The sequence below is a fragment of the Loxodonta africana genome, chromosome 18 (assembly GCF_030014295.1).
Source record: "Loxodonta africana isolate mLoxAfr1 chromosome 18, mLoxAfr1.hap2, whole genome shotgun sequence".
Taxonomy (NCBI): domain Eukaryota; kingdom Metazoa; phylum Chordata; class Mammalia; order Proboscidea; family Elephantidae; genus Loxodonta; species Loxodonta africana.
Window position 1 is genome coordinate 18,181,160 of NC_087359.1, and position 24,722 is coordinate 18,205,881.

Consider the following 24,722-nt stretch of genomic DNA (forward strand, 5'->3'; position numbering starts at 1 on the left):
CTGGCAGGCTCTTCTAAAGGGCATTGGTGCTACGGGAATGCGGACTGTGCTTCCTTTGGGAAAGTGACCTCCCTACTTCCTCGCCCCTGAGCTCTGGGTCTCCTCTACAAGCAGGTTTCCTGCTTGCTGCACTGATTTCTCCCAGAGGACAACAAACTAACCTGGGGTTTGTGAGCTTGTGTAGATGATCCTGGTTTCAGGACCTCCCTGAGCCTCTGTTTTCTCATCTGTAAAGTGGGGATAATGTACTTACCTTATAGCTCTGTTGTGAACACTAGAATCAATTTGGGAAAGGCTCCTAGCACCGCTATCGTTATGAAGCACCCTGTCCAGCCTTATCCAGCTGCAGCAGCTCTGCCATTTGTTGTTCCTGAGATACTGAGGGTCAGCCCAGACCTTTCCCCAGAAGCTTCAAATCCCTTCCCCATGTGGGAAGCTGCCTACTCTGCTGTCCATTGGTACATTTGATTCTCTACTTGCAGCCAGAAACCCACCCAGGAAGAGAGGTCCACACCCTTCAGTGGCTGAACAGAATCCGCCTACTCAGCTGCCATCCTCTCCCCTAGAATTTGCACAGGATGTGATAAAGATCTGTGCAGATCCACACTCGGAGACCCAGAAACTGGCTTTTAATATATATATATTTTTATCTTGTGTATCTTCTTTCCAAGGACTAATTTTAGCATTCTCAAGAAATACAATAACCACTTTAACAAGAGTGATTTAGACATCAATCCCAAAGTTTAACGGATTTTGTTGTCCACTATTATTTCCTTTATATCAAAACCAAAAAATCCATTGCTGTTGAGTCAATTCTGACTCATAGCAACGCTATAGGACAGAGTAGAACTGCCCCATAGGGTTTCCAAGGGTCAGCTGGTGGATTTGAACTGCTGACCTTTTGGTTAGCAGCTAAGCTCTTAACCACTGCACTACCAGGGCAACTTATACCACATACCTACCTATAATAGTTATTAAAAAAAAAAAAACACCATTGCCGTTGAGTCAATTCTGACTCATAGCGACCCTATAGGACAGAGTAGAACTGCCTCACATGGTCTCCAAAGAGCATTTAGCGGATTCGAATTGCTGACTGTTTTTGTTGGCAGCGGTAGCTCTTAACCACTACTCCATCAGGGTTTCCATAATAGTTACACAGTACCTATAATAGTTACATAGCATCCTGTTGTTGGATGACTAGGATCGTTCTGATTTTTCACTAACATGTGTCCACATTTCCAATTTTTTTCTTAGATTATGAGAAGTAGAATTATTAGGCAAAGGCGAAGTTCATTTTTAGAGTTCTTCAGACTTATTGCCCAATTGCTTTGCAGAATTAGAGCAGTGTGTCAGCCACTGACTGTACATGGGGTGCCCACATCACCACCCTTTGGCTAATTGAGGAAATTTTAGTGATTTTATTATTCAATATATTCGTATGTTTGATTTCCAGTGAGGTTAAGCAATTTTTTTTTCTGCTGAATATTAGCCCTTTGTATTTTTTCCTTTGTGAAGCAAGGGCTTATGGCCTTTGGCAATTTTTTTTTAGTGTTTTAGTATTTTTCTTTTTGATTTGCATCAGCTCTTTGTGTAGTAATTTTTTTTGACATTCCTGATTCAATTTATCTTATTTTGTCTTTTTTTTTTTTTGGTATACTTCCATTTTTTAAAATTTTGTGTGATTAAATCTGTCTCTGTGCTTGGATTTTATATTCTACAAGAAACAGAATGATATCCTGGAGCCTGTCCATCAAAAAAGACAGATTTTCCAGCAGACCTGCCCACTCAGTCTGTCTCCACACTGGAATAAACCTGCTGCCGCGGAGTTAACGCTGACTCATGGTGAGCCCATGTATGTCACAGCAGAACTGTGCTCCATAGGGTTTTCAGTGGCTGATTTTCTGGAAGTAGATCTCCAGGCCTTTTTCCTGAGGAGCCTCTGGATGGACTTGAACCTTCAACCTTTTGGTTAGGAGCTGAGCGCATTAGCCATTTGTACCACCCAGGGACTAGATTCCCTCTTAATAAAAACACGCCCATTAGCCCCCAGCCCTCTCCATTTCCCTCTGCTTTCCTCCTTTTTTTTTTTTTTTTCCTCCTTAGAGTTTCTTGAAGAACACAGCCCACACTCACTGACACTAACCTTCCTACTCTCTCATTTGCTCTATAACCTTTTCCTTCTGGCTTCTCTCCCCACCACTCTACTGAGACGCTCTGGACAAGGGCACCAGCAACCTCCCTTGGTGTCAAATCCAAAGGCGTCTTCTCTTTCCACATCTTACTCTACCTCTCAGCGGCATTTGGCTCAGTCCATCACTCCTTCCTTCTAGAAACTTGCTCCTTTCTTTGTTTTCAGGCTGTCCTGGATTTTCCCCTGCTTCACTGTTTTTTTTTCACTGTTGTTGTTATGTACATCCTGGAGTTGATTTCGACTCTTAGTAACCCTACAGAATGGAGCAGAACTGCCCTGTACGGTTTCCTAGGCTGTATTCTTTATGGGAGCAGATTGCCAGCTCTTTTCTCCTCAGAACCTCTGGTGGACTTGAACTGCTGACCTTTCAGGTTGGCAGCTGAGTGCTTAACCATTGGGCTACCAGGGCTTCTGCTGCTTCACTCATTCCTCCTTACTTAACTGTCCCTCCTCCCCTTAATCTATAAAGGTTGCAGAGCCTGGTAACTCAGCTCTCGCCCTCCTCACTTATTCTCTTGGGTATCTCACCCAGCAGCTGGCGCACTTTTCCTGCAAAGGGTCAGATAGTAAACATTTTTGACTTTGTAGGCCATTGATCTCTTGCATAATTACTCAATTCCACGGTTGTAGAACAAAAGCTGGCACGGATAATACTTAAGGGAATGATTGTGACTGTGTTTCAATAGCAGTTATCAATATACTTCAAAATTTTAGTTTCATATGTCATGAAATAACAATTTTTATTTTGATCTTTTTCAACCATTTATAAATGTAAAACCCATCTTTAGCTCATGTTGTTAGCTGCCATGGACTTTGCTCTGGCTCATGGTGACCTAATGTATAACAGAAAGAAATGGTGCCTAGTCCTGAGCCATCTTCATGATCGTTGGTATATTTAAGCCAGGGCTTTGAATCTGTTCATTCCAGTACGAACCCCTGCGGAGAATTTGCATATCCACCCCAGATACACTGAATCAAAATGTACATTTTAACGAGATTCCCAGGTGATTCTTATGGATAATAAAATTTTGAGACCTACTGCTCTACTAGTGGTTCTAAGAATTGATCTGTAGCTAGAAGTATTAGCATCGCCTGGGAGCTTGTTAGAAATGCAAATTCTCAGCAGGGGTTCAAGCCGGACCTAACAAGTGGAAGCCCTGGTTTGAATCCATTGTTGTGGCTCCTGTGTCAATCCATCTCATCGAGGATTTCCCTTGTTTTTGATGGCCCTTAGCTCATGGGTCTGTAGGAAATCAGGTGATGGACTGGGGGTGTGGCTGTGGTTTTGTGTTTAACTCTTTCAAGGTCCTATGAGCCTCATCATTTATCAACCTCCCTTTACACCGATTCTTTACCTGAGACCTCCATACCATGGAAACTGGGACTTTGAGTCGTACATCTCTATGTAGTGCAGCTAAAAGTGCCAGTTCTCATGGCAGGCTTTTCAACTCCTTAGGTGGCCAAGATGCCTTGTTGCCTTCCTGAGCCCATCGATGCAGTTTCCCCTCCCTGGCTTCACGGATGTGATGACTCTTCATGGACCCAGCTCTATACAGAGAGCTCTTCTCCAGCTCCCCACCTGGTACGGACCTGAAGCATTGGCCCCTGTCCCAAAGTGGCTGTTTAAACCCCAGCTCCCCTCCTCCACCTCCTAAAGCCCATATCCATTTCTAGTAGTCCCCATTAGCCATTTGACATCAGGTCCTGTTCACAGTTCTGGCTTTCAGTTCCCTTTACGTTTCTGGCACCTGGGGATTTCTCTTTCTTGATTTTGATTTCAATCATGCATTAAAACATGTTTCATTTTATACACGATTTCAATGTTTGGAGCTAGAGAGGAGTCTTTCTACTTTAGCTCTATCAGCCATAAAACCCACCCATTGCCATCGAGTCAATTCCAACTCATAACGACCCTATAGGACAGAGTAGAACTGCCCCATAGAGTTTACAAGGAGCGCCTGGTGGATTTGAACTGCTGACACTTTGGTGACACTTTGGTTAACAGCCATAGAACTTAACCACTAGGCCACAAGGGTTTCCCAGTCTGCCATATTGCCTGGAATTTGGACTTTCTTGGATCATAAGGAAATGTGACCACATTGGGCATATTTTTATATATTTTTTCAACCATCCATTCTTGCCTTTGTTCACTCCCATTTCATTTATCTTATAAACAACTCCAGATATTGGGTTGGGGGGAAAAAAAAAGCAGAAGGAAACAGCATAAAAGCAGGACTGAAGGAGTTGGAGATTTGTTCAATCCTCTTCTTGGGGAGAACTGAGGCCTCCAGCCGTTGTCTATGCTGAAGAAATGGCACAGTGGGACACGAACATCAGCTCTACTCATTCTGGGTCCTGTAGGGGAGTGACGAGTAATATACATAGGACTGGGACCCATGTTTTTTTATTGTCCCAATCCAGGACTCAATCCCGTATATCATATTTCATCAGATATGGTAAAAGAGAGGAGACAAGAATTTATGCTTTTGTAGCAAAGGTTTGAAATGCCAGATGATCGGTAGAGAGTTCTGAAAGATGGTGAAGGTTACACTATGGACCTCCATCTTGGGAAAGAGAAGAAGTGGAAGCACCTGTTGGGGGCTATCACTGGAATTATTTTCAGACACCTGCATCTTAGAAAAGAACATGCTTTTGATGTGTAAATTGGATTGGAGGGGATATATAGCTGGCTGGGATGGAAAGCTATTTCAGTGGTCCAGGACTAGTCTAAAAATCTTTACTGAGTAGCTACTATGTTCCTGCACTGTGCCAACACTTTGCTTGCATTAACTTACTGATTTCCTATGGAAACTCTTTGAGAAAAGAATTATTACTATTATTTCATTTTACAGATGAGAAAACTGAGGATGAGAGTGATTTAGCAACATGCCCAAGGGCACATGGTTAGTAAATGATGGGGATGGGATTTGAGTTTGTGTGACTCCAGAATCTATGCTCTTAATGATGGCCTTTACTTAACTCAGTTAATAGTGTACAGTCAGGTAGAGGTTCCCCACAGGAGTGTTGGGTCTGGAGCCCAGGGAGGACACTGACTCAGAAGAAAGTATAGGGTCATCTGTATAGGAAAAAGTGGTTGAAAGGAAAACATGAGAAATCTTCACCCTAGGTCTGCAAATAAATGTTAGGATCTAATGTAGGCAGCCAGAGAGAAGGGGCAACTGATTAGATCAAGGAAGAGGTGCCAGGCAGGAAGAACTGTGCATGAGGCAGGGGACAAAGAGTCTCCTCTGTTGGATGTTTCATATATTGTGACTGAATTTCATGAAGGGTCAGAGTGTGACCTAAACATTGTATTTTCTTTAAATAGTGGGAAAAATCAGCAGATTTCCCTCACTGCTTTTAGTTCATTCTCTGAAGTGTCTTTTGCTTCTCTTCCTTTTTTTCTAAGTAAGACTTAAAATTAGGAAGTTTCTGAGCAGTGAAAAGGAAGCAGATGACAGAAAAACACAAACGAATTTTAAACAAAAGAAGTGAGATGACTCTAGTTTCTGTTACAAATACCTCGATTCCAACTGGGACCTGAATTTGCTGGGGACAGCAGCCACGGAGATAGGACCATGTGGCTGTCCCCAGTGCTGCTCCTTCTCCACCTCCCAGGTGAGTGAGGCTGGGGCTTCGGGAGTGTGGTATTTCAGGAGGCAGGATAGTAGGTAGAATGGTCAGTCCTGGGTTTAAGCCAGAGGAGAAGTGTCAGCAGAAATGGGAAGGCTACGTCCATTCATCTGTCTATATATCCTCTACACATTCAAACATTGATGTACAAGTCCTACAAATATTGACTGAGCACCAAGTATGTGCCAAGACTGTCTGTTCTGAGAGCTATAATTAAGGGTAACACTTGCAGGTGACATTTGCATTCAGGCTCAGTGCTGAATGAGGGAGTTAAATAACTGATACAGTGTGGAACTTGCTGTGGTAGAGATGCAGACACATCCTGAGAATGCACCACAGGGACCTCTAGCCCTGCTCTTGAAAGGATGGAAGTCTTCACCGAGGCTTCATTGCAAGTTGGTCTTGAAGGCCGAATGAGTTGGCAGAACAGAAAATGGGAGTATATAGAAGTGTAGAGATACTAAAGATCATGGAAGGTTCAGGAATTAGCCAATAGTTCTGTTTTGTCAGAACTTAGCTTAAAGGGGTTGGAAGGGTCTGTTGGAAGGAAATAATGAGCACCTTCACAGGGAACACAACAGAGAGTCCTGGAGGGAATGGGAGATAAGAGCAGAGCAGAACTCAAATTCACGTAAAAAGACCAGACTTAATGGTCTAACTGAGGCTGGACGAACCACCGAAGCTATGGCTCCCAGGCACTTTGTTAACCCAGAACAAAAACCATTCCCAAAGCCCACTCTTCAAAGATTAGACTGGACTATAAAACATAAAATATTACTTGTGAAGAGTGTGCTTCTTAGTTCAATCAGATACACGAGACCAAATGGGGGCTCCTGGTGGGAGGCATGAAGAGAAGGCAGGAACGGCCAGGAACTGGTTGAATGGACACAGGGAACTCAGGTGGAAAGGGGAAGTGTGCCATCACATTGTAGGGGATTGGAACTAATGTCACATAACAATATATGTATAAATTTTTGTATGAGAAATTAACTTGAGCTGTGAGCTTACACCTAAAGCACAATACAAAAAAAAAAAAAAAAAGGTCTAAAATGCCATCCTAAACATCTACTTTAAATCCTTCCTGGAACAAGGTGTGAGGCAAACAAGAAAATAAAATTGTCCTGCAAAGACTGGATCTTCAGGATGTATTTTTAAAAATACACTTGAAGTGCATGAGTGCACATTTTTCTGTGGAAAATAAGTTTAGGATAAAAAATAGAAGATGTTCTTCATGTTAGCAGAATGATTTTATGGTTGAATTCCCTCATGATGCCCAACATGATGACCAGACTCTTCCCGGGTGGTTGATGAGAATGGAAGAGATTCAAAGGAGGAAGACTAGCTGGTGACATTAGCCAAAAGATAGTTTTCTTGTCAATAAAAGGTGAGCGTGGACTGGGTGATAGATCTCTAAGTTCTCTTAGGCCCCTATAATCTATGATCCTAAACTCAGAAAGACATTTAAGAGAGATGCATCTCCTTACACATTGAAGGTACTCAAAAAGTCTTAGATAATGATGATGATGATAATGGACAGAATGAAGAGTGCAGTGGACAGTTTGTGAATCACCATAATTAATTAAACAGGCACTCAAAGCATTGGTGACTGGAGCTGCTTATACCAACTCAAAAAAGCGATTATGGGTATGTCTTCCCAACTCTGCCTTCGGTGACGGCATGTTGTTAGCTTGCAATCAGCCGTGGTGAGAATATTTACACCATAGGAATCAGCAAAGGCAACATACAAATCAGGGCTGTCTACCCCCATCCCCGAGAGCTGGTTTACTGGCAGATCACTGCTTGTGCTTCCCTCTTGCTTAAATCTGATAATTTTTATCTAAATGCCCTAGCCTGGGTGCAGTTAAACTGAAGCTGGAAATCTCTTTCCCATCTCCCTTGTGTGGAGCAGACTGACCTCTCCAAGCCCACAGGTTCACTTTTCATCCAGGGTAATTTGCAACTGGAGATTCCTCATGGGCTCAGATGTTCTAGAGCTTCTCTTTTTCCGTTACTGCTCCTGGCTCAGCTCCTTGCTTTCTTTCTCAGCATACTCTTCCACCCATCGCACCTATTCGTTGTTACAAACTAACTGGAAAACTGTGATCACTTTAAATTTCTGGGTGGGACCTGAGAGGTTGTATTGTCAGCCTGAGAATGAGGAATGAGAAAAAGATGAAAAGAAAGAAGGGACAGTTGCAGGGTGAGGAGGAAAAGGACAAAAGAAGTGATATGAAGTCCAATATGGAGGAATGAAGTGAATTCCAATATAAAATGGGCAAACTCTTATTTATTATGCATTTCACAGTCTACACTTTCAAATCTGTGACACAACCTGACCCTCTGACAACTTTGTGATCTAGGCAGGGCAGGCAACTTTATTTCCATTTGACAGATGAGGCGGTGAAGGGATTAGCCCATGACATTTCAGCTAAGTTGAAGAGCTGAGACTGAAGTCCCAGATCTGCCTCCCCACAGAGCTCCTTCCTCTGACCATGAGAATGTCTAGATTAAAGCTAAACTGTTAATAGTCACAAAACAGCCCAGGGTACTTCCTGCTATTCACTCTGCTACATCAGCTGGTATTTCCATTCTGAGCCAATTGCTCTCCTATATCCACTACTCCTCGAGCTTCAGGGGAAGCTCTGATGGGCCCATCAGGATGGAGACCTGGGATGTGGGCTTGTGTCTTCCAGGTTGTCAGTCTCTGATGGGTCCCGGCACTGTGAACGGCATCACAGGGGGCCCTGTGAGCATGTAGTGTCTGTATGAGAAGGTATACAAGGAGTATAACAAATACTGGTGCCAAGGACAGTATGACACAACATGTGACATAATTATGGAGACCAAAGGAGAAGAGAAAGAAGAGAGGAATGGCTATGCGACCATCAGAGACCATGCTGATAACCTCGCCCTCTTGGTGACCATGGAGAACCTCAATGCAGATGACACTAGGTTTACTGGTGCAGAATTCAGACAGTGTGGATCCTGGATGTGTTGTCACATGGCCCCTTGGTCCAGGCTAAGGTGTCCGTTTCTCCTGGTAAGAGCTCCCCACACTCCAGCAGTAGAATTATAGGATGTAACTGGATAGGGGTGGAGTGGAGGGGAGCTATACTTAACATGTGTCTCTGGGTCTTGTCCTCAGTCTTTGTGGAGCTGGGATGTGGGCAGAGAGGGAGGTGGCTGATCCTTCAGCTTTGTGATGGGGGGAGCATAGCTTATGAGCACCCCCGCTCTTATAGGACCTGGGTCTCACCCTCTTGCCTGTGGAGGCCCCTCCAGGATGAGCCAAAGTTCTTTCCACTGTACTCCTCAGAAGAACTGTCCCAAAGGAAACAAACTCCCATACATCTTCAGCTTCCTCACAGAACATTCCCTCTACCATGTTGTCCTGAAATTGGCCTCCCTTAGGAAAACTCCTCTTGTTTAATAGCCTTCTTGAGTAGATGCCACTCTCTTCTACACCCCACAGGCTCTGGGGCCATGAAACCATGTCCACATTCTCCCAGCTACCCATTCCAATTTCACACCTCTTATCTGGAAACCCTGGTGCTGTAGTGGTTAAGTGCTACGGCTGCTAACCAAAAGGTCTGCAATTCAAATCTGCTAGGCGCTCCTTGGAAACTCTACAGGGCAGTTCTACTCTGTCCTATAGGATCGCTATGAGTTGGAATCGACTGGACGGCAGTGGGTTTGGTTTTTGGTTTTTGGTATGCTCCCATCTGTGCCCTTTAAAATTTGTGTCACGTGGCCACACTCACCCTCTACCTCTCCTTGACATTCCATCTATTGGCGTCCAGATTACCCCCTTGACATTCAGTGACTCCAACCCCTGCCATCACCTTGGAAGGTTTTAATAAATAACTTGTCAAACACCCTTGCCTCGGGTTCCTTGACCTTCTTACTTTCAGTGACCTTCACGTACACTCTCTTTCAGAGTTCCACCCATGGCAACATCGTAAACCTTGTCATCACTCTAAACTGGTCCATGCCCAGAGTCCTGCACTGAAATATTCTACTTTCTGACAACTTTCTATCGATCAGTCCTCTCCCACTTACACTATACCTATCCTCAACTTCACAGACACCTCCAGTCCTTTGATCCTTTCCTCTATTTTGTCTATTTTCTCTGAATTTATTATCTCTCCACCCTGCCACTGACCTCACTTCCTTCCTTAGAAACTTTGAACACAAATGGTACACCATATCTTCTTCTTTTATAGGCACCCTCAACTCCCAGGTACCATTTCTGCATCCACTACAAAACTCCCATTTCTGGGCCAATTAGGGTACCAACCATCCTGATTTCCCCAAGACTAAGAGGTTTCTCAGAAAACTGGAATTTCAGTGCTAAAACTTAGAAAGTATCAGGCAAACCAGGACAAGATGATCACCCTACCCTGAAATTCATTTTCTCAGTACTGCTGGAAAAAAGTCACAAAATGGTACATATGGTATCAATAGAAGTTCATGGTTTCTAGTATTACCCTCCTATGCTTCTACCTTACCAAGACCACACAGGATATCAGGCAGGAACCCTCAATTTCTTTCCTTCTCTACCTACAGACATGTTCAGCCTACCTCATCCTTCCCTCTTTCCCTTTTGGGATGAGGATAAGGCTTTCCTCCTCCTGTCCAAGGACAATCACACTTAAGACTGGATTCTCACCCCATGGTTCCTTGCCTCCCTATCCCCTTGAGTCTAATTCTCTCTTTTCACATCCATATTCTCCCTCCATCAATTATTCATGCTGTATCCTGTCCTCAGCCTCTTCTTCCTCACAGTTCCTTCACCTCAGTCTATAAACATGTTCATGACCCTCTTGTCCTAAACTATGCATCTCATGTCCCCGCAACCTCCTCCAGGTGACACCCCATTTCTCATTCCTCCTTTCCACTTACCCAGAAAGCAGATGAATGGGATGTTTCCTCCTTTGTGCTCCTGTTGTGCCTGGTACAGAGTTCCACCCCAGTGCCCACCACTTTGTATTGGAATTAGCCTAGCAGATTATGTGTCTCTTCCCTTCCCTAAGGGCAGGGATGGTATCATTTCTATCAATGAATCTCCAACAGCAAGGAGGCCAATGACTGTTGGATGAAATAAAGCCTTTGTTGGGCACTTTATGAAGGCCTGAGCCTCTGTTTTGGGCATCATGGGTGGAGGTAGAGTGGGGGTGAGGGTATAGGTCATGCCAGTCGTCTGGGACAATGAGGTCCTTGGGAGGATCTGGTGACAACCACTACACTGAATTTCCTGCTCTTTTACTTGCCCTCGCTACTGGTGGGTAAGGTGGCCTCAAATAGTCTCCACATAAAAGGGGGTGCTCTGAACCTCCACGCATTGTCTCTGTGAGGTTCCCTGGACTACAGGCTGAGCCATCTTTCTTCAGACTTCCCCTCCCCTTCTTCCTTTGGGGCTCCTCATCTGGCTAGAGAAGCCCTTGAGAGGTCCCTGCCCTCACCCCAGGCAGAGTTAGACTTGGGATGCAAAGAAAGACCTTAGGCTTATTGGAGGTGACTTTTGTGGGAAGTTTTGGGAAAGGCTCATTTGGGTCCTGAGGGGCAGGTGAAGTGAAATGAGGTGGGGGTGGAAAACTTTCCTTGCCCACGCTTAACCCAGGAGGTAGTCTGGGTCTGGTTTTAGGCTATCTCCTAAGCCCCTTCTGTGAGTGAGTGACTTCATGTGAATCAGATTCCTGGAGCTCGGTGGGGAGAGCAGTGGTCACCTGATGTGTGATTTTTCTTTTAGCAACAGAGGGGACCACACTTCCAGTCACATCTCCCACCATCCCTCTGGGAACTGCTGGATAGAACTTCAGCACCCTGTTGGCCCACCACTCAGGGCAAGGGCCCACATCTTGGAGACCATAGTGGGAGGGGGCTCAGTGCCTTACTGGGCACCCTGGGGTGGGGGCTGGTGGTGGCACCCATGTCCTGAAACCTTCACCGTGTGCTGGGCTTTCCTCCAAACCTGGTCCTAGTTTCCATATTCTCCAAGGCTGCAGGTGGATTCTGGGTGGAAAATGTCACTTGTGCTGTGAGCCCCTCCCCTATAGGGCAGATGGAGGGATATAGGCCAGAGGCTGGTTTTGGGAGGACATGCCACCCCTTTGCCCATCCCCACCTTTTCCCCTCTTCTTCCCCACTGGTTCTGGACTCGGGGTCCTGGTTCCAGAGTCCCTAATCTGGAGTCACCTTTAAAGGTGTCTGCTTTTCTGGGGATTCTGCTACCAGGAGCTGCCTTTGGGGTCTGTGGGGAGAACGGCTGGCTCCAGGCTGCAGGTTGGGTCTGATCACACTCCCCTCTCAAAGATACCCAGAAAGGGTTGTGATGCTTCTGCCAGGCCCTGTAGAGGAGGGGTGGAGGGGCGAGGGCTTTAAAGTGTGGGCAAAGACTGGTTTCAAGAAGTTGATTGATAAAGGGGAAACTGTGAGGGGGAAGGGACAGAGAGGCGGGCTCAGGAACATGCTCTGGAAAGCAGGGACCACCTGGGTCCTTCTTCCTTTTTCTCTATCATGTCTCTTTGTAGAGAGTCCCAAGGGCAGGTCTTGATCACAGAATATGGGGATAGGGGCCCCAGAGAGGGGCTTCTCTGGCGTGGGTCCTTTCCGGCTTGATCCTGAGTTATTTGGGCTCTAGAGTCAGAGTGCAGGGAGACGTGAGGAGAGGAGGTTTCTGGGGCTTCCTTCGAGGAGGCAGCTCCCTGCTTGTCACCTTGTCCCCCACAGGTTCCTGCTTAGCAGTGCCTACTTCCTGCTCCTGGTCTTCCTGAAGGTGCCCCTGTTCCTGAGCGTGCTCAGTGCTGTCCTCTGGGTAAACAGACCTCAGAGAGGTTCTGGGGGGAAATAGAGTCAGCCCGACCAGGAGGACCCGCAGGGCACCGTCCCCAGGAATGCCCTGAACAGGGATACAGCCCTTCAGATCAGATAAGAGAGACCTTTGGACTCCAGGCCCCAGGGCAGGAGGAGCAGTGGCTGGACTTTGGGGGCACCTTGGGTCTTGTGGGGGTTTTGTTCCTGTGCCTTGCAGGGGTGTGGGGGTGGGGACTGAATCCAAGAGGACACTTGCTTTGAGTCCTCAAAGTGGGGGAGGGAATGAGGTTCTCCTGGGTTCAGTCCCCTTGCTTGGGTCCTCCTTTCTCCTCCCTAGCCCCTCCAGCCCTCTGAAAGTATGAAGCAGTGGTAGCAGTCTCATATGGTCACATGTGCCAGACAGGTAACACAAAGGGGTCAAAAAGCTAGGTACAATACAGTAGGGTGCGGTGGGGTCTGTGGTCACCTGGGGCATGCATGTCCCCTCTAAGGGGCAGCAATCAGCCAGCTGTCACCATGTGGCATTGTGGGGCCACTGTTTGCAGCAGTGCTATCTTTCAAAGAGAACCCAGAAGTGAAATTTCCTCATTGTTACATATAGACAACAAACTCCATTTAAAAAAAGATCATGGTCAGCACAAAACAAGTCTATAATTTCATGTAACTCATGGATGGATGTTAGTCATGACTTCTGAGTAAAGGATAGAAATTCCAGAGTCTCATTGTGTCTGCCTAGTGTTTATGTCTGGGACCATATGGCCTGCCAGCAGGCTGGGGAACTGACCTTCCGAAGTGCACAGATGGGTCCTCAGGATGACGGGCCCAGGCTGGCATCCAGAGGCAAAGCCAGCCCTGCTCCCTGGCCTTGGGCTTCGGGTCAGGTGGCTTCACCCCTTCAGGTCTTGTTATTCTTCTATGTGATAAAAGACACTAGATGAAGATTCTTCCATGTGGCTGCAAATTCTTTCATACTCCTCATATTAAGAGTTAGAGTTGATGTCCCCTCCCCTTGAGTCTGGGTGGGCTGTGACTGCTTCAATCAATAGATTAGAGCAGAGTTTCTCAACTCTTTTTCTATTATTGCCCCTGAAGCAGCATTATTAATTACAGAGGGAAAAAGAGTAATTTCAATGAGTTTTCACAACTTTATAATTATATAACCGCCACTCCAGTTAAGATCTTGATTGGGAGACAGTAACCCATGGGTTAGTATTTCAAAAATCTCATTAAACTGTACATTACACATTTTGTATGCAATTGTTGAGGTATGTAATTATACCTCCATAAAGTTTATTTTGAAAAATATCTAAAATAACTTCTAGAAGTTATTTTATACCACTTAACACCCACTGTTTTTGTTAGGAAGCCCAGGTGACGTAGTGGTTAAGAGTTACGCCTGCTAACCAAAAAGTTGGCAGTTTGAATCCACCAGGCATTTCCTGGAAACTGTATGGGGGCAGCTGTACTCTGTCCTATAGGGTCACTATGGGTTGAAATTGACTCAGTGGCAACTGATTTTTTTTTTTTTTTGCTGCTCTTGTCAGGTTCTGTCGAGTTGGTTCCTTCTCTTAGTGACCCTGTATACAACAGAACAAAACATTGCCTGGTCCTGCTCCATCCTCACAATTGTTGGCATGCTTGAGCCCATTGTTGCAGCCACTGTGTCAATCCATCTCATTGAGGATCTTCCTCTTGTTCGATGACCCTCTACTTTACCAAGCATGATGTCCTTCTCCAGGGATCGATCCCTCCTAATAATGATGTCGAAAGTATGTGAGACATAGTCTCACCATTCTTGCTTCCAAGGAACACTCTGGTCATACTTCTTCCAAGACAGAATTGTTCATTCTTTTGGCAGTCCACGATATATTCAATATTCTTTGCCAACACCACAAGTCAAAGGTATTAGTTCTTCAGTCTTCCTTATTCATTGTCCAGCTTTCACATGCATGAGAAAATTGAAAATACCATGGCTTGGGTCAGAATTGCCTTAGTCTTCAAGGTGACATCTTTGCTTTTCAACACTTTAACACCCACCAGCATGGTGATTATATATATAGAAAAATAATGAATACTGGCGAGGATGTGGAGAAATTGGAACCCTTGTGCATTGCTGATGGGAGTGTAAAATGGTACAGCCACTTTGGAAAACAGTTTGGCAACTCCTCAAAATGTTAAACATACAATTACCATATGATGTAGAAATTCCACTCCTAGATACATACCCAAAAGTATTGAAACCAGAGATTCAAACAGATACTTGTACACTAATGTTCATTGTAGTATTATTCCAAATGGCCAAGGTGGAAACAACCTACATGTCCATCAACAGATGAATGAATAAACAGAATATGGTATATCCATACAATGGAATGATATTCAGCCTTAAAAAGGAATGAAGTTCTGATACATGCTACAACACGGATGAACCATGAAAACATTCTGTTAAGTGAAATAAATCAGACACAAAAGGACAAGTATTGTATGATCCCACTTATACTAAGTATCTAGACTAGGGATCTCTGGTGGTGCAGTGGTTAAAGCACTCAGCTACTAACTGAAACGTCGGTGATTTGAACCCACCAGTCATTCCACGGGAGAGAGATGTGGCAGTAGGCTTCCACAAAGATTTACAGCCTTGGAAACCCTATGGGGTAGTTCTACTCTGTCCTATAGGGTTGCTCTGAATTGGAATCGACTCATCGGCTGTGGGTAAGGCAAGTACATAGAGACCAAAGTAGATTAGTGGTTACCAGGGACTGGGAGGAGAGAGTAATGGGAAGTTATTGCTTAATGGGTACAGAGTTTCTGTTTGGAGTGATGAAAAAGTTTTGGGAACACATAATGGTGATGGTTGCATACCATTGTGAATATAGTTAATGCCACTGAATTATACACTTAAAAATGGTTAAAATGGCAAACTTTATGTTATATATATATTTTGCCACAATAAAATTTTAAGTTATTTGCTTTTAAGTTCCTATATTTTTCTTTTGCTACTCCTAACTATCCCAACTAACTAACTAACTTGCATCTATGGGGAGTGATAGTTGGGAAAAACAGGCCTTTTTTTTCTCTATTCACTCCCAACTCTTCATCGCTAGGTATATTCTAACTCTAGTGTTGGATTTATAGTTACTTCACATCTTCTAGAATGGTAAGCAAAAGGTCTTAGTTATCTAGTACTGCTGTAACAGAAATATCACAAGTGGATGGCTTTAACAAAGAGAAATTTATTCTCTCATAGTCTAGGAGGCTAGAAGTCTGAGTTTAGGGTGCCAGCTCCAGGGGAAGACTTTCTCTCTCTGTGGGCTTTGGGGAAAGGTCCTTGTCACCAGTCTTCCCCTGGTCTAGGAGCTTCTCAGGGCAGGGACCTTGGGTCCAAAGGATGCGCTCTGCTCCTGGCTTTTGTTTCTTGGTGGCATAAAGTCTCCATATCTCTCTGCTCACTTCTCTCTTTTATAACTCAAGAGATTGACTTGAGACACAATCTAATCTTGTAGCTTGAGTTCTGCCTCATTAACATAACTGCTGCTAATACCATCTCATTAACATCATACAAGTAGGATTTACAACACACAGGAAAATCACATCAGGTGACAAAATTAATGGTGGGCAATCACACAATACTGGGAATCATGGACTAGCCAAGTTGACACATTCTTTCAGAGGACACAATTCAATTCATAACAGTGTCCCATCCCAACAAAGTAACCTCAGAAGAGCACAGGAAATTCATAGATTTTAAAAGGAAACATACAGTGAAAACAGAAAAGACTTGAGTTGAGTGATGGTCCAAGAGTGATGGTCAATCATCCATGTTCAGGCAATCCTTTCTCCAGGTACAGATGAACAGAAGGTGGACTCAGAAGATTTCTGTATACTTGGCCATTGAGGGTCTTTGCCCATGGGAGACACATTCTGGAGTTTGTTGCTTTAATCCACGTTTTGTACTTTGTATGGAGCCCTAGTGGTGCCGTCATTAGGTGTTCAGCTGCTAACCAAAAGGTCAGCAGTTCGAATCCACCAGCTGCTCCTTGGAACCCCTGTGGGGCAGTTCTACTCCATCCTGTAGGGTTGCTATGAGTCAGAATTGACTTGACAGCAAAGGGTTTTGTTTTTTAACACTTTGTAGTAGGCCTGGTATTTGAAACCCAGTATTGACTTATTGACCAGAGCCCTGAACAATATAACAGTCAATTATCTTTGGCATAGCCACCCTAGAGCCACCAGAAAAGGGGGCACCAGGGAGAAGCCACACAGGTGAGATTACAGGTGTCTCCAAGGAAACAGGGTCTAAGGGACCACCATAGCCTTTCCTTTATCTCTTCCTTGGATGGAGGTTGAAATAGACAGAGGCCTTGTCAGGGCCCTGGGGAGTTGCGATGAGCAGGGCAGGAGCTAGAGTGTGTTCTGAGGCCAGGACCAGGTGACTTTCCCCTCAGCAGGGATGCTGATGGGAGGTTGGGAGGCTCATCCAGTCTTAAAGGTTCCGTCTCTGGACATGGTGTCAATGGCATGGGGGCTGCGGGTCTTCTGGCCAGGCTGCCTTAGTTTCTCCCAGGTAGTCCCTGAGTCCTACTCAGCCACACTGTGACACAGAGTAGGCCCCCAAGCAAGGACATCTTCACAAAGGTCGGGAACACGAAGTGGATGTTGCAGAGCAGGGATCTGCACAAGAGTGTAGTGACTTCTCGCAGCCACAGGATGCTAACATGGGGGCTCCCCTCCTGCACCCAGGGGACACTAACTCAGGGCTCCCCTCTTGGCACACATGAAACTGAACCCCATTGCACTTCCTTTTTGTTTTTGGGGGTGGGGAGCATGTAGGAGGGAGACCAGATCCTTCCCTATTCCACCCCAGCAGAAGAATTTTCTCCTTGTCTGGGTTCAGTGTGGGGATCTCTAAGTACTCAGAGATACAGATGAGGAGGGGAGCCCACTGCAGACTTAGCAGTATTCCCCTGACTTAAGAAGCATCAGAGGGACAACATTGGGATCCCTGCCTGCGCACCGCTAGAGGAGGGGTCCCAGGGTCAGGGAAGTGGGGAAGAGCTGCATGCGCCCAGCTCTGATTACCTGGTGAGTGGGCTAGTAAGAGGCATCGGTCTGCTGTTGGTAGTCTGGGAAGCCAGATGTGCTGGTGTTGTTCTCCCAATTTTGGGTGTGTTTCTTGGAACTGCTGCCAAACAGACAGAATAGGGCATGGCTCTGAGGGTGGCCCAGGAGGCTCCTCCATGACCCTCTCCACATCTCCCCCCTCAAATCCCTTCTCCCCCAAAACCAAACCTATTGCCACACAGTTGATTGACTCATGGTGACTTCATGTGTTACAGAGTGGAATTGCTTCATAAGGTTTTGTTGGCTATAATCTTTATGGAAGCAGATTGCCAGTCCTTTCTTCCATGGTACCACCGGGTGAGTTCAAACTGCCAACCACTTGCTATCGGTCTCCCACACTGGGTCACAGCGACACTACACGGTCACTGGCCCCCATTCTGGGCCATGCCCTGCTCTGCTCCCTCTGAGAATCATGGATGAAAATATGTAGAATATGAGGATGTCTTTCTGTTAGTCTTACCAGACTCTTGGTCCCCCGCCCCCCGTCTCTCTCTCTCACACGTGTGCATGAACACACACACGCACATACACATGTACACAGCTGCATACACCTGCACACACATGTACTTATGTGCACATATGCACACCCATGCACATAAGTGCACACACACGCATGTACACACACATGTGCAGTCTCAGGCAGGTTTCGAGACTCCGCTCCATCCCTCAGGGAAGAGAGATGGAAGGTTCTGACATCTTTATTCCGTGTTAGCACCAGGGCCTCAGAGTGCAGGAGGGACTAGTTTCTACCTGGGTCAATGGCCACTTTCACTTGGAATCCAAGATAGGTCCGTTTCTCTCAACCCCACACTGGTTAAGTGTTGGCATCGTCATCCCTGAGCTCTGTCACGGTTATGGTGAAGTGGTGGTGTCCACGGTTGTCCCTGGTGGACACTTGGCCCCTCCTCACCTCCTGCTCGGACTCTGGGGTTGTAACAAGGAGTTGGCAGGATTTCCAGTGCTCCCCGCCACACTACCACTTGCTGTAGGTCTTCCACGCCGGGTCATAGTGACATTACACAGTTACCGGCCCCCGCTCTGTGCCATGCACTGCTACAGGGCCACTGATGGAGAAGCAGCCTGGAAAACAGAATCCCAAATACCAGCCCAGGTCGGGCTCAGGGCTCCTGGCAACTCCCTGGGGACTGACAGAAGCCTCTGGCCAATTCAGCCCCTCCTCAGAGCTTCAAACCACTTTGTACACGTCTCAGTTAGTGCACTTGCTAGGCTGGGAGACCATCTGGTCTTCGGCTCGTCCAGAGCAGAAACTCAGGCAGGCTGATGTGTGGGGTTAAGCAACACTCCAGAGAGCCTGTTATACCCTTGTTTTGCTGCCTGTCTTCCTTCTTGTATCTGAGGTTCTGGGAAGAAAAGTTCTCAGTTCTGGCTACAAGCTTTTTGTTTTTCTTTTTAATTTTTATTGCACTTTAAGTGAAAGTTTACAAATCAAGTCAGTCTCTCATACAAAACCTTATATACACCTTGTAACCAAAGGGTCGGCAGTTCAAATCTGCCAGGCGTTCCTTGGAAACTCTATGGGGCAGTTCTACTCCGTCCTATAGGGTGGCTATGAGTCGGAATCGACTTGACGGCACTGGGTTTGGTTTGGTTTTTTATATACTCCTAGTTGCTCTCGCCCTAATGAGACAGCACATTCTTTCTCTCCACCCTGTGTTTCCATGCCCATTCAGCCGGCTTCTTTCCCCCTCGGTTTTTGCATCTCTCCTCCAGACAGGAGCTGCCCAGATGGTCTCATGTGTCTACTTGATCCAAGAAACCCACTCCTTACCAGTATCATTTTCTGTATTGTAGTCCAGTCTACCCCCTCTCTGAAGAGTTGGCTTCGGGAACGGTTCCTGTCTTGGGCTAACAGAAGGTCTGGGGATCATGACTTCTGCAGTCCCTCTAGTCTCAGTCAGGCCATTAAGTCTGGTCTTTCTACTAGAATTTGGGTTCTGCATCCCACTGCTCTCTTGCTCCCTCAGAGGTTCTCTGTCGTGCTCCCTGTCATGGCAGTCATTGGTTGTAGCTGGGCAGCATCTAGCTCTTCTGGTTTCAGGCTGACGTAGTCTTTGATTTATGTGGCCCATTCTGACTCTTGGGCTCATACTTACCTTGTGTCTTTGGTGTTCTTTATTCTCCTTTGCTCTAGGTGGGCTGAGACCAATTCTTGCATTTTAGATGGCCACTTGCTAGCATTTAAGACCCCAAATGCCACTCTCCAAAATGGGATGCAGAATGTTTTCTTAATAGTTTTTATTATGCCAGTTGACCTAGATGTCCCCTGAAACCATGGTCCCCAAACTCCTGACTCTGCTACTCTGGCCTTTGAAGCGTTCGATTTATTCAGGAAACTTCTTTGCTTTTGATATAGTCCAGTTGTGTCTAGCTACAAGTTAAGAACAGTTGTTGAGGTTCTTAAACTATTCAGACATCTAAGTCTTGCCATGAGCGAGTGGGTCTGAGCTGGGGCCCAAGCATCTGTGCTCCTTAAAAACTCCTTGGGATTCATGTATCTACCTCTCTATCAATCTATTTTTTATCCATTCATCATCTGTCTGTCAATCTATCATCTATGTATCTTTATGTACCTATCAATAAATCATCTATCCATCATCTATCTGTATCTATATATCTATGTATCCATCCGTTAGACTTGAGAATCATTATCCTAGAAAAACAAATACCATTTATTTTATTTTCTTTCCCCAACACCTCACTTAGTATCTATCAGGTAGCACACACACACACCTATTATGTATACTTATATGTTTTATCATGGATATATATACATAAAGCATTTGCCATGTCAACAGTTTTTACATGTACAATTCAGTGACATTCGTTACACTCATCGTGCTGTGTAACCATCACCACCATCTTCCAAGTTTCTCCATTACCCTTAACAGAAACTCGGCCCGCCTAAGCAGTGGCTCTCCCTTTCCTTCCCCCTCCTACTCCTGGTAACCACTAATAAATTTGGGTCTCTATACATTTGCCTGTTCTAGATATTTTATGTAAGTGGAATCATATAACACTTTTTCATTTTGTGACTGAAATTTCACTCAGCTTAATGTTCTTAAGTTTCATCCACGTTATAGCGTGTGTCAGAACTTCATTTCTCTTTACGGCTGAGTAATATTTCAGTGTGTGCGTAGACCACATTTTGTTTATCCATTCGTTGCAAATACATATTTTCTTTTTTTATGAATAAATACATGCATGAATGAATTGGCCCTGCCGTTTTCCCCAACACATCTTCTTCCCCCACTTCAAATCTTCTCAGTTTCCTATCCCAGCCCCTAGTTTTCAGTTCTGAAAGGCCAGCCCCACCCACCTGGGAGGATGAGAAGGAGCAGGGCCGGGGACAGCCACATGGTCCTACCTGCCTGCGCCCTCTGCCTGGGGATCCTCAAGTTCCAGCTGCCCTCCAAGACTTGTAATCCAGCCTGGAACCAAACTGCTTTCTATTTGCCTGAATTGTTCCTTTTAAGTATTTAATTTTGTTCTTTAGTTACTTCCTAATTTCATAAATTAGGAGAAATGCTGAGTCATCCTTGGAGAGTGTGGGATTGGGATTATGATGTGTTCCCATGATTTGGGGGAAGGAAAGGGTCCAGGCCTGGCCAGGGCTCCTCTTGCAGGTGTGTGGAGGAGCCACAGAAGGTGGGTGCCTGGAAAGCAGGGTAGGTGGTGGAGGGGAATGGGAGAGAAGAGCTACAGAGAAGGGTCCAGGGAGTGATGAATGAACTGGCCCTGCAACTGTCGTGCCTCCACAAGTGTTCTTGTAGCTAGAACTGAGAACTTTTCTTCTAAGAACCTCAGATACGGGAAGGAAGACAGGCAGCATAACAAAGATGTAGCAGGCTCTCTGGAGTATTGCTTAACCCTGTAATCCACTTGCCTGAGTTTCTGCTCTACATGAGTCAGCAAACAAACAAACAACCAGGCATTGGCTTTGCACCTGTTTGGTGAGAAGGCACCATGCAGGGCTCACCTCCATCTCACTGGAGAAAAGGCCATGCTCCAAACCTCTTCTCAGGAGGCCCCGCTGAAGGGCCTCCCAAACCATCCTGTCTGCCCGATAGCTGTCCCTCCTTGCGCCTGACCAGCTCTCCTCCAGACGACCTTCCTCTGAGGTCTGAGTCACCCTGAGCAGAGGCCCAGGGTGGAAAAATTTTAGCCTCCTTTTGCCTGACAGCCATTGGCCAGCTCACTTCACAGAAACTGCTTATTCAAGTGAGTTCCAAAGTGACTTTCCCTGCCCCCTTCCTTCAGATGTTTCCTCTTTCTGTCACCTGGTCTCTCTATACCTCCTCTCTCTTCTATAGGAATCCTTGTCCTGGCTCTTGCCCCCTCACATCTGGCGTCTCCTGGAGCCTGATGCTCTTCTCTCGCCCCGTCTGCTTTGGGGAGCATTGCCTCAACCCAGGATCACTGTTAAACCCACATCTTCTGTCATCCCATTCTGTCTCACTTCTCATTTCCAACCCCTGCTGCTGCTTCGTGGAGATAGCCACCAGTTAACAGTTCAGACAGGCCCCCAATTAAATTCCCATCATCCTCCCTTAAAGTGGGCCTGAACAACACCTGGTCCATGGGACCCAGGGCCTCCCTCTTTAGTCTTCCATGCACCTCTGCCCCATTAGCTTTCCTAAGACAAAGCCCATCCCCGTCTCCTCCTGGTACCTGTCACCCTCAGAGGGGCTGGAAGGGGAGGGGATCTTTGAGGGGGATCAGCAAAGACCATTGCTGGCAGGAGCAGGGGTGGGCATGGCAGGACAGCTCTGATGAGGGAGCCATGAAGGGGACTCCCGCTGCTTCGCTCCGTGTGGCTGCTTCTACTGCCCCGGAAGCCAAGCTATGCAAACTTTAGGTTTGAGGACTGAGCCTTCTCTTGGGGTGGGGTGTTCCAGTGGGCCCTGGTGCCTCTGTTGGCAGCCAGGAACTCATAAAGGGAGGGGACACGGCTGCAGGGGAGCACTGGCCTACTCCCTTCTTTCCTTTCTTCCTTCTTCCCATCTCCTCTTCTTCTTTCCTCCCTATCTTCCTTCCCTTCTTTCTTGCTTTCTTAACAGCTTTTTAAAAATAATTTTTATTGTGCTTTAAGTGAAAGTTTACAAATCAAGTCAGTCTCTCACACAAAAACCCATATACACCTTGCTACACACTCCCAGTTACTCCCCCCCTAATGAGACAGCCCGCACTCTCCCTCCACTCTCTCTTTTCGTGTCCATTTCGCCAACTTCTAACCCCCTCCACCCTCTCATCTCCCCTCCAGGCAGCAGATGCCAACATAGTCTCAAGGGTACACCTGATCCGAGAAGCTCACTCCTCACCAGCATCTCTCTCCAACCCATTGTCCAGTCCAATCCATGTCTGAAGAGTTGGCTTCGGGAATGGTTCCTGTCCTGGGCCAACAGAAGGTCTGGGGGCCATGACCACCAGGGTCCCTCTAGTCTCAGTCAGACCATTAAGTCTGGTCTTATGAGAGTTTGGGATCTGCATCCCACTGCTCTCCTGCTCCCTCAGGGGTTCTCTGTTGTGTTTGCTGTCAGGACAGTCATCGGTTATAGCTGGGCACCATCTAGTTCTTCTGGTCTCAGGATGATGTAGTCTCTAGCTCATGTGGCCCTTTCTGTCCCTTGGGCTTGTAATCACCTTGTGTCCTTGGTATTCTTCATTCTCCTTTGATCCAGGTGGGTTGAGACCAATTGATGCATCTTAGATGGCTGCTTGCTAGCGTTTAAGACCCCAGACGCCACTCTTCAAAGTGGGACGCAGAATGTTTTCTTAATAGATTATGCCAATTGACTTAGATGCCCCCTGAAACCATGGTCCCCAGACCCCTGCCTCTGCTATGCTGGTCTTTGAAGCATTCAGTTTATTCAGGAAACTTCTTTGCTTTTGGTTTAGTCCAATTGTGCCGACCTCCCCTGTATGTGTGCTGTCCTTCCCTTCACCTAAAGTAGTTCTTATTTACTATCTAATTAGTGAATGCCCCTCTCCCACCCTCCCTCCCTCCCCCGTCTCGTAACCACAAAAGAATGTTTTCTTCTCAGTTTAAACTATTTCTCAAGTTCTTATAATAGTGGTCTTGTACAATATTTGTCCTTTTGCAACTAATTTCTCTCAGCATAATGCCTTCCAGATTCCTCCATGTTGTGAAATGTTTCACAGATTTCTCGCTGTTCTTTATCGATGTGTAGTATTCCATTGTGTGAATATACCATAATTTATTTATCCATTCATCCGTTGATGGGCACCTTGGTTGCGTCCATCTTTTTGCTATTGTAAACAGTGCTGCAATAAACATGGGAGCGCATATATCTGTTCGTGTAAAGGCTCTTATTTGTCTAGGATACATTCTAAGGAGTGGGATTGCTGGATCCTTTGGTAGTTCTATTTCTAGCTTTTTAAGGAAGCCCCAAATCGATTTCCAAAGTGGTTGTACCATTTTATATTCCCACCAGCAGTGTATAAGTATTCCAATCTCTCCACAGCCTCTCCAACGTTTATTATTTTGTGAGTTTTGGATTAATGCTAGCCTTGTTGGAGTGAGGTGAAGTCTCATTGTAGTTTTGATCTGCATTTCTCTAATGGCTAATGATCATGAACATTTCCTCATATATCTGTTAGCTACCTGAATGTCTTTCTTCGTTAGTGAAGTGTCTATTCATATCTTTAGCCCATTTTTTAACTGGGTTATTTGTCTTTTTGCAGTATCATGTAGATTTTAGAGATCAGGCACTGATCAGAAATGTCATAGCTAAAAACTTTTTCCCGGTCTGTAGGTAGCCTTTTTACTCTTTTGGTGAAGTCTTTGGATGAACATAGGTGTTTGATTTTTAGGAGCTCCCAGTTATCTAGTTTTTTTTTCTACATTCTTTTCAATGTTTTGTGTACTGTTTGCGCCATGTATTAGGGCTCCTGACATTGTCCCTATTTTTCCTTTCATGATCTT

At 45.7% G+C, this 24,722-nt stretch overlaps 1 protein-coding gene and 1 long non-coding RNA gene across 3 annotated transcripts; one reads left to right on the top strand and one right to left on the bottom strand.

The window, feature by feature from the left end:
• Positions 1 to 4,396: 4,396 nt before the first annotated feature.
• Positions 4,397 to 13,727, top strand: CD300E (CD300e molecule). The gene is given in 4 exon segments (XM_064270306.1): positions 4,397 to 5,809; positions 8,518 to 8,772; positions 8,775 to 9,232; positions 12,465 to 13,727. Coding segments are annotated over 4 exon segments (963 nt in total). The 5' UTR covers positions 4,397 to 5,769; the 3' UTR covers positions 12,675 to 13,727.
• Positions 13,728 to 13,981: 254 nt separating this feature from the next.
• LOC111752594 (uncharacterized) lies at positions 13,982 to 22,365 on the bottom strand. 2 transcript variants are annotated; one of them, XR_010318306.1, is made up of 3 exons: positions 21,144 to 22,365; positions 18,509 to 18,838; positions 13,982 to 17,819 (listed from the first exon to the last, which is right to left on the bottom strand). It is a non-coding gene; the product is annotated as an uncharacterized LOC111752594 (long non-coding RNA). The 2 variants fall into 2 exon arrangements; XR_002787481.2 differs by having other exon boundaries at positions 13,982 to 17,308; positions 17,717 to 17,819; positions 18,509 to 22,365.
• Positions 22,366 to 24,722: the final 2,357 nt, after the last annotated feature.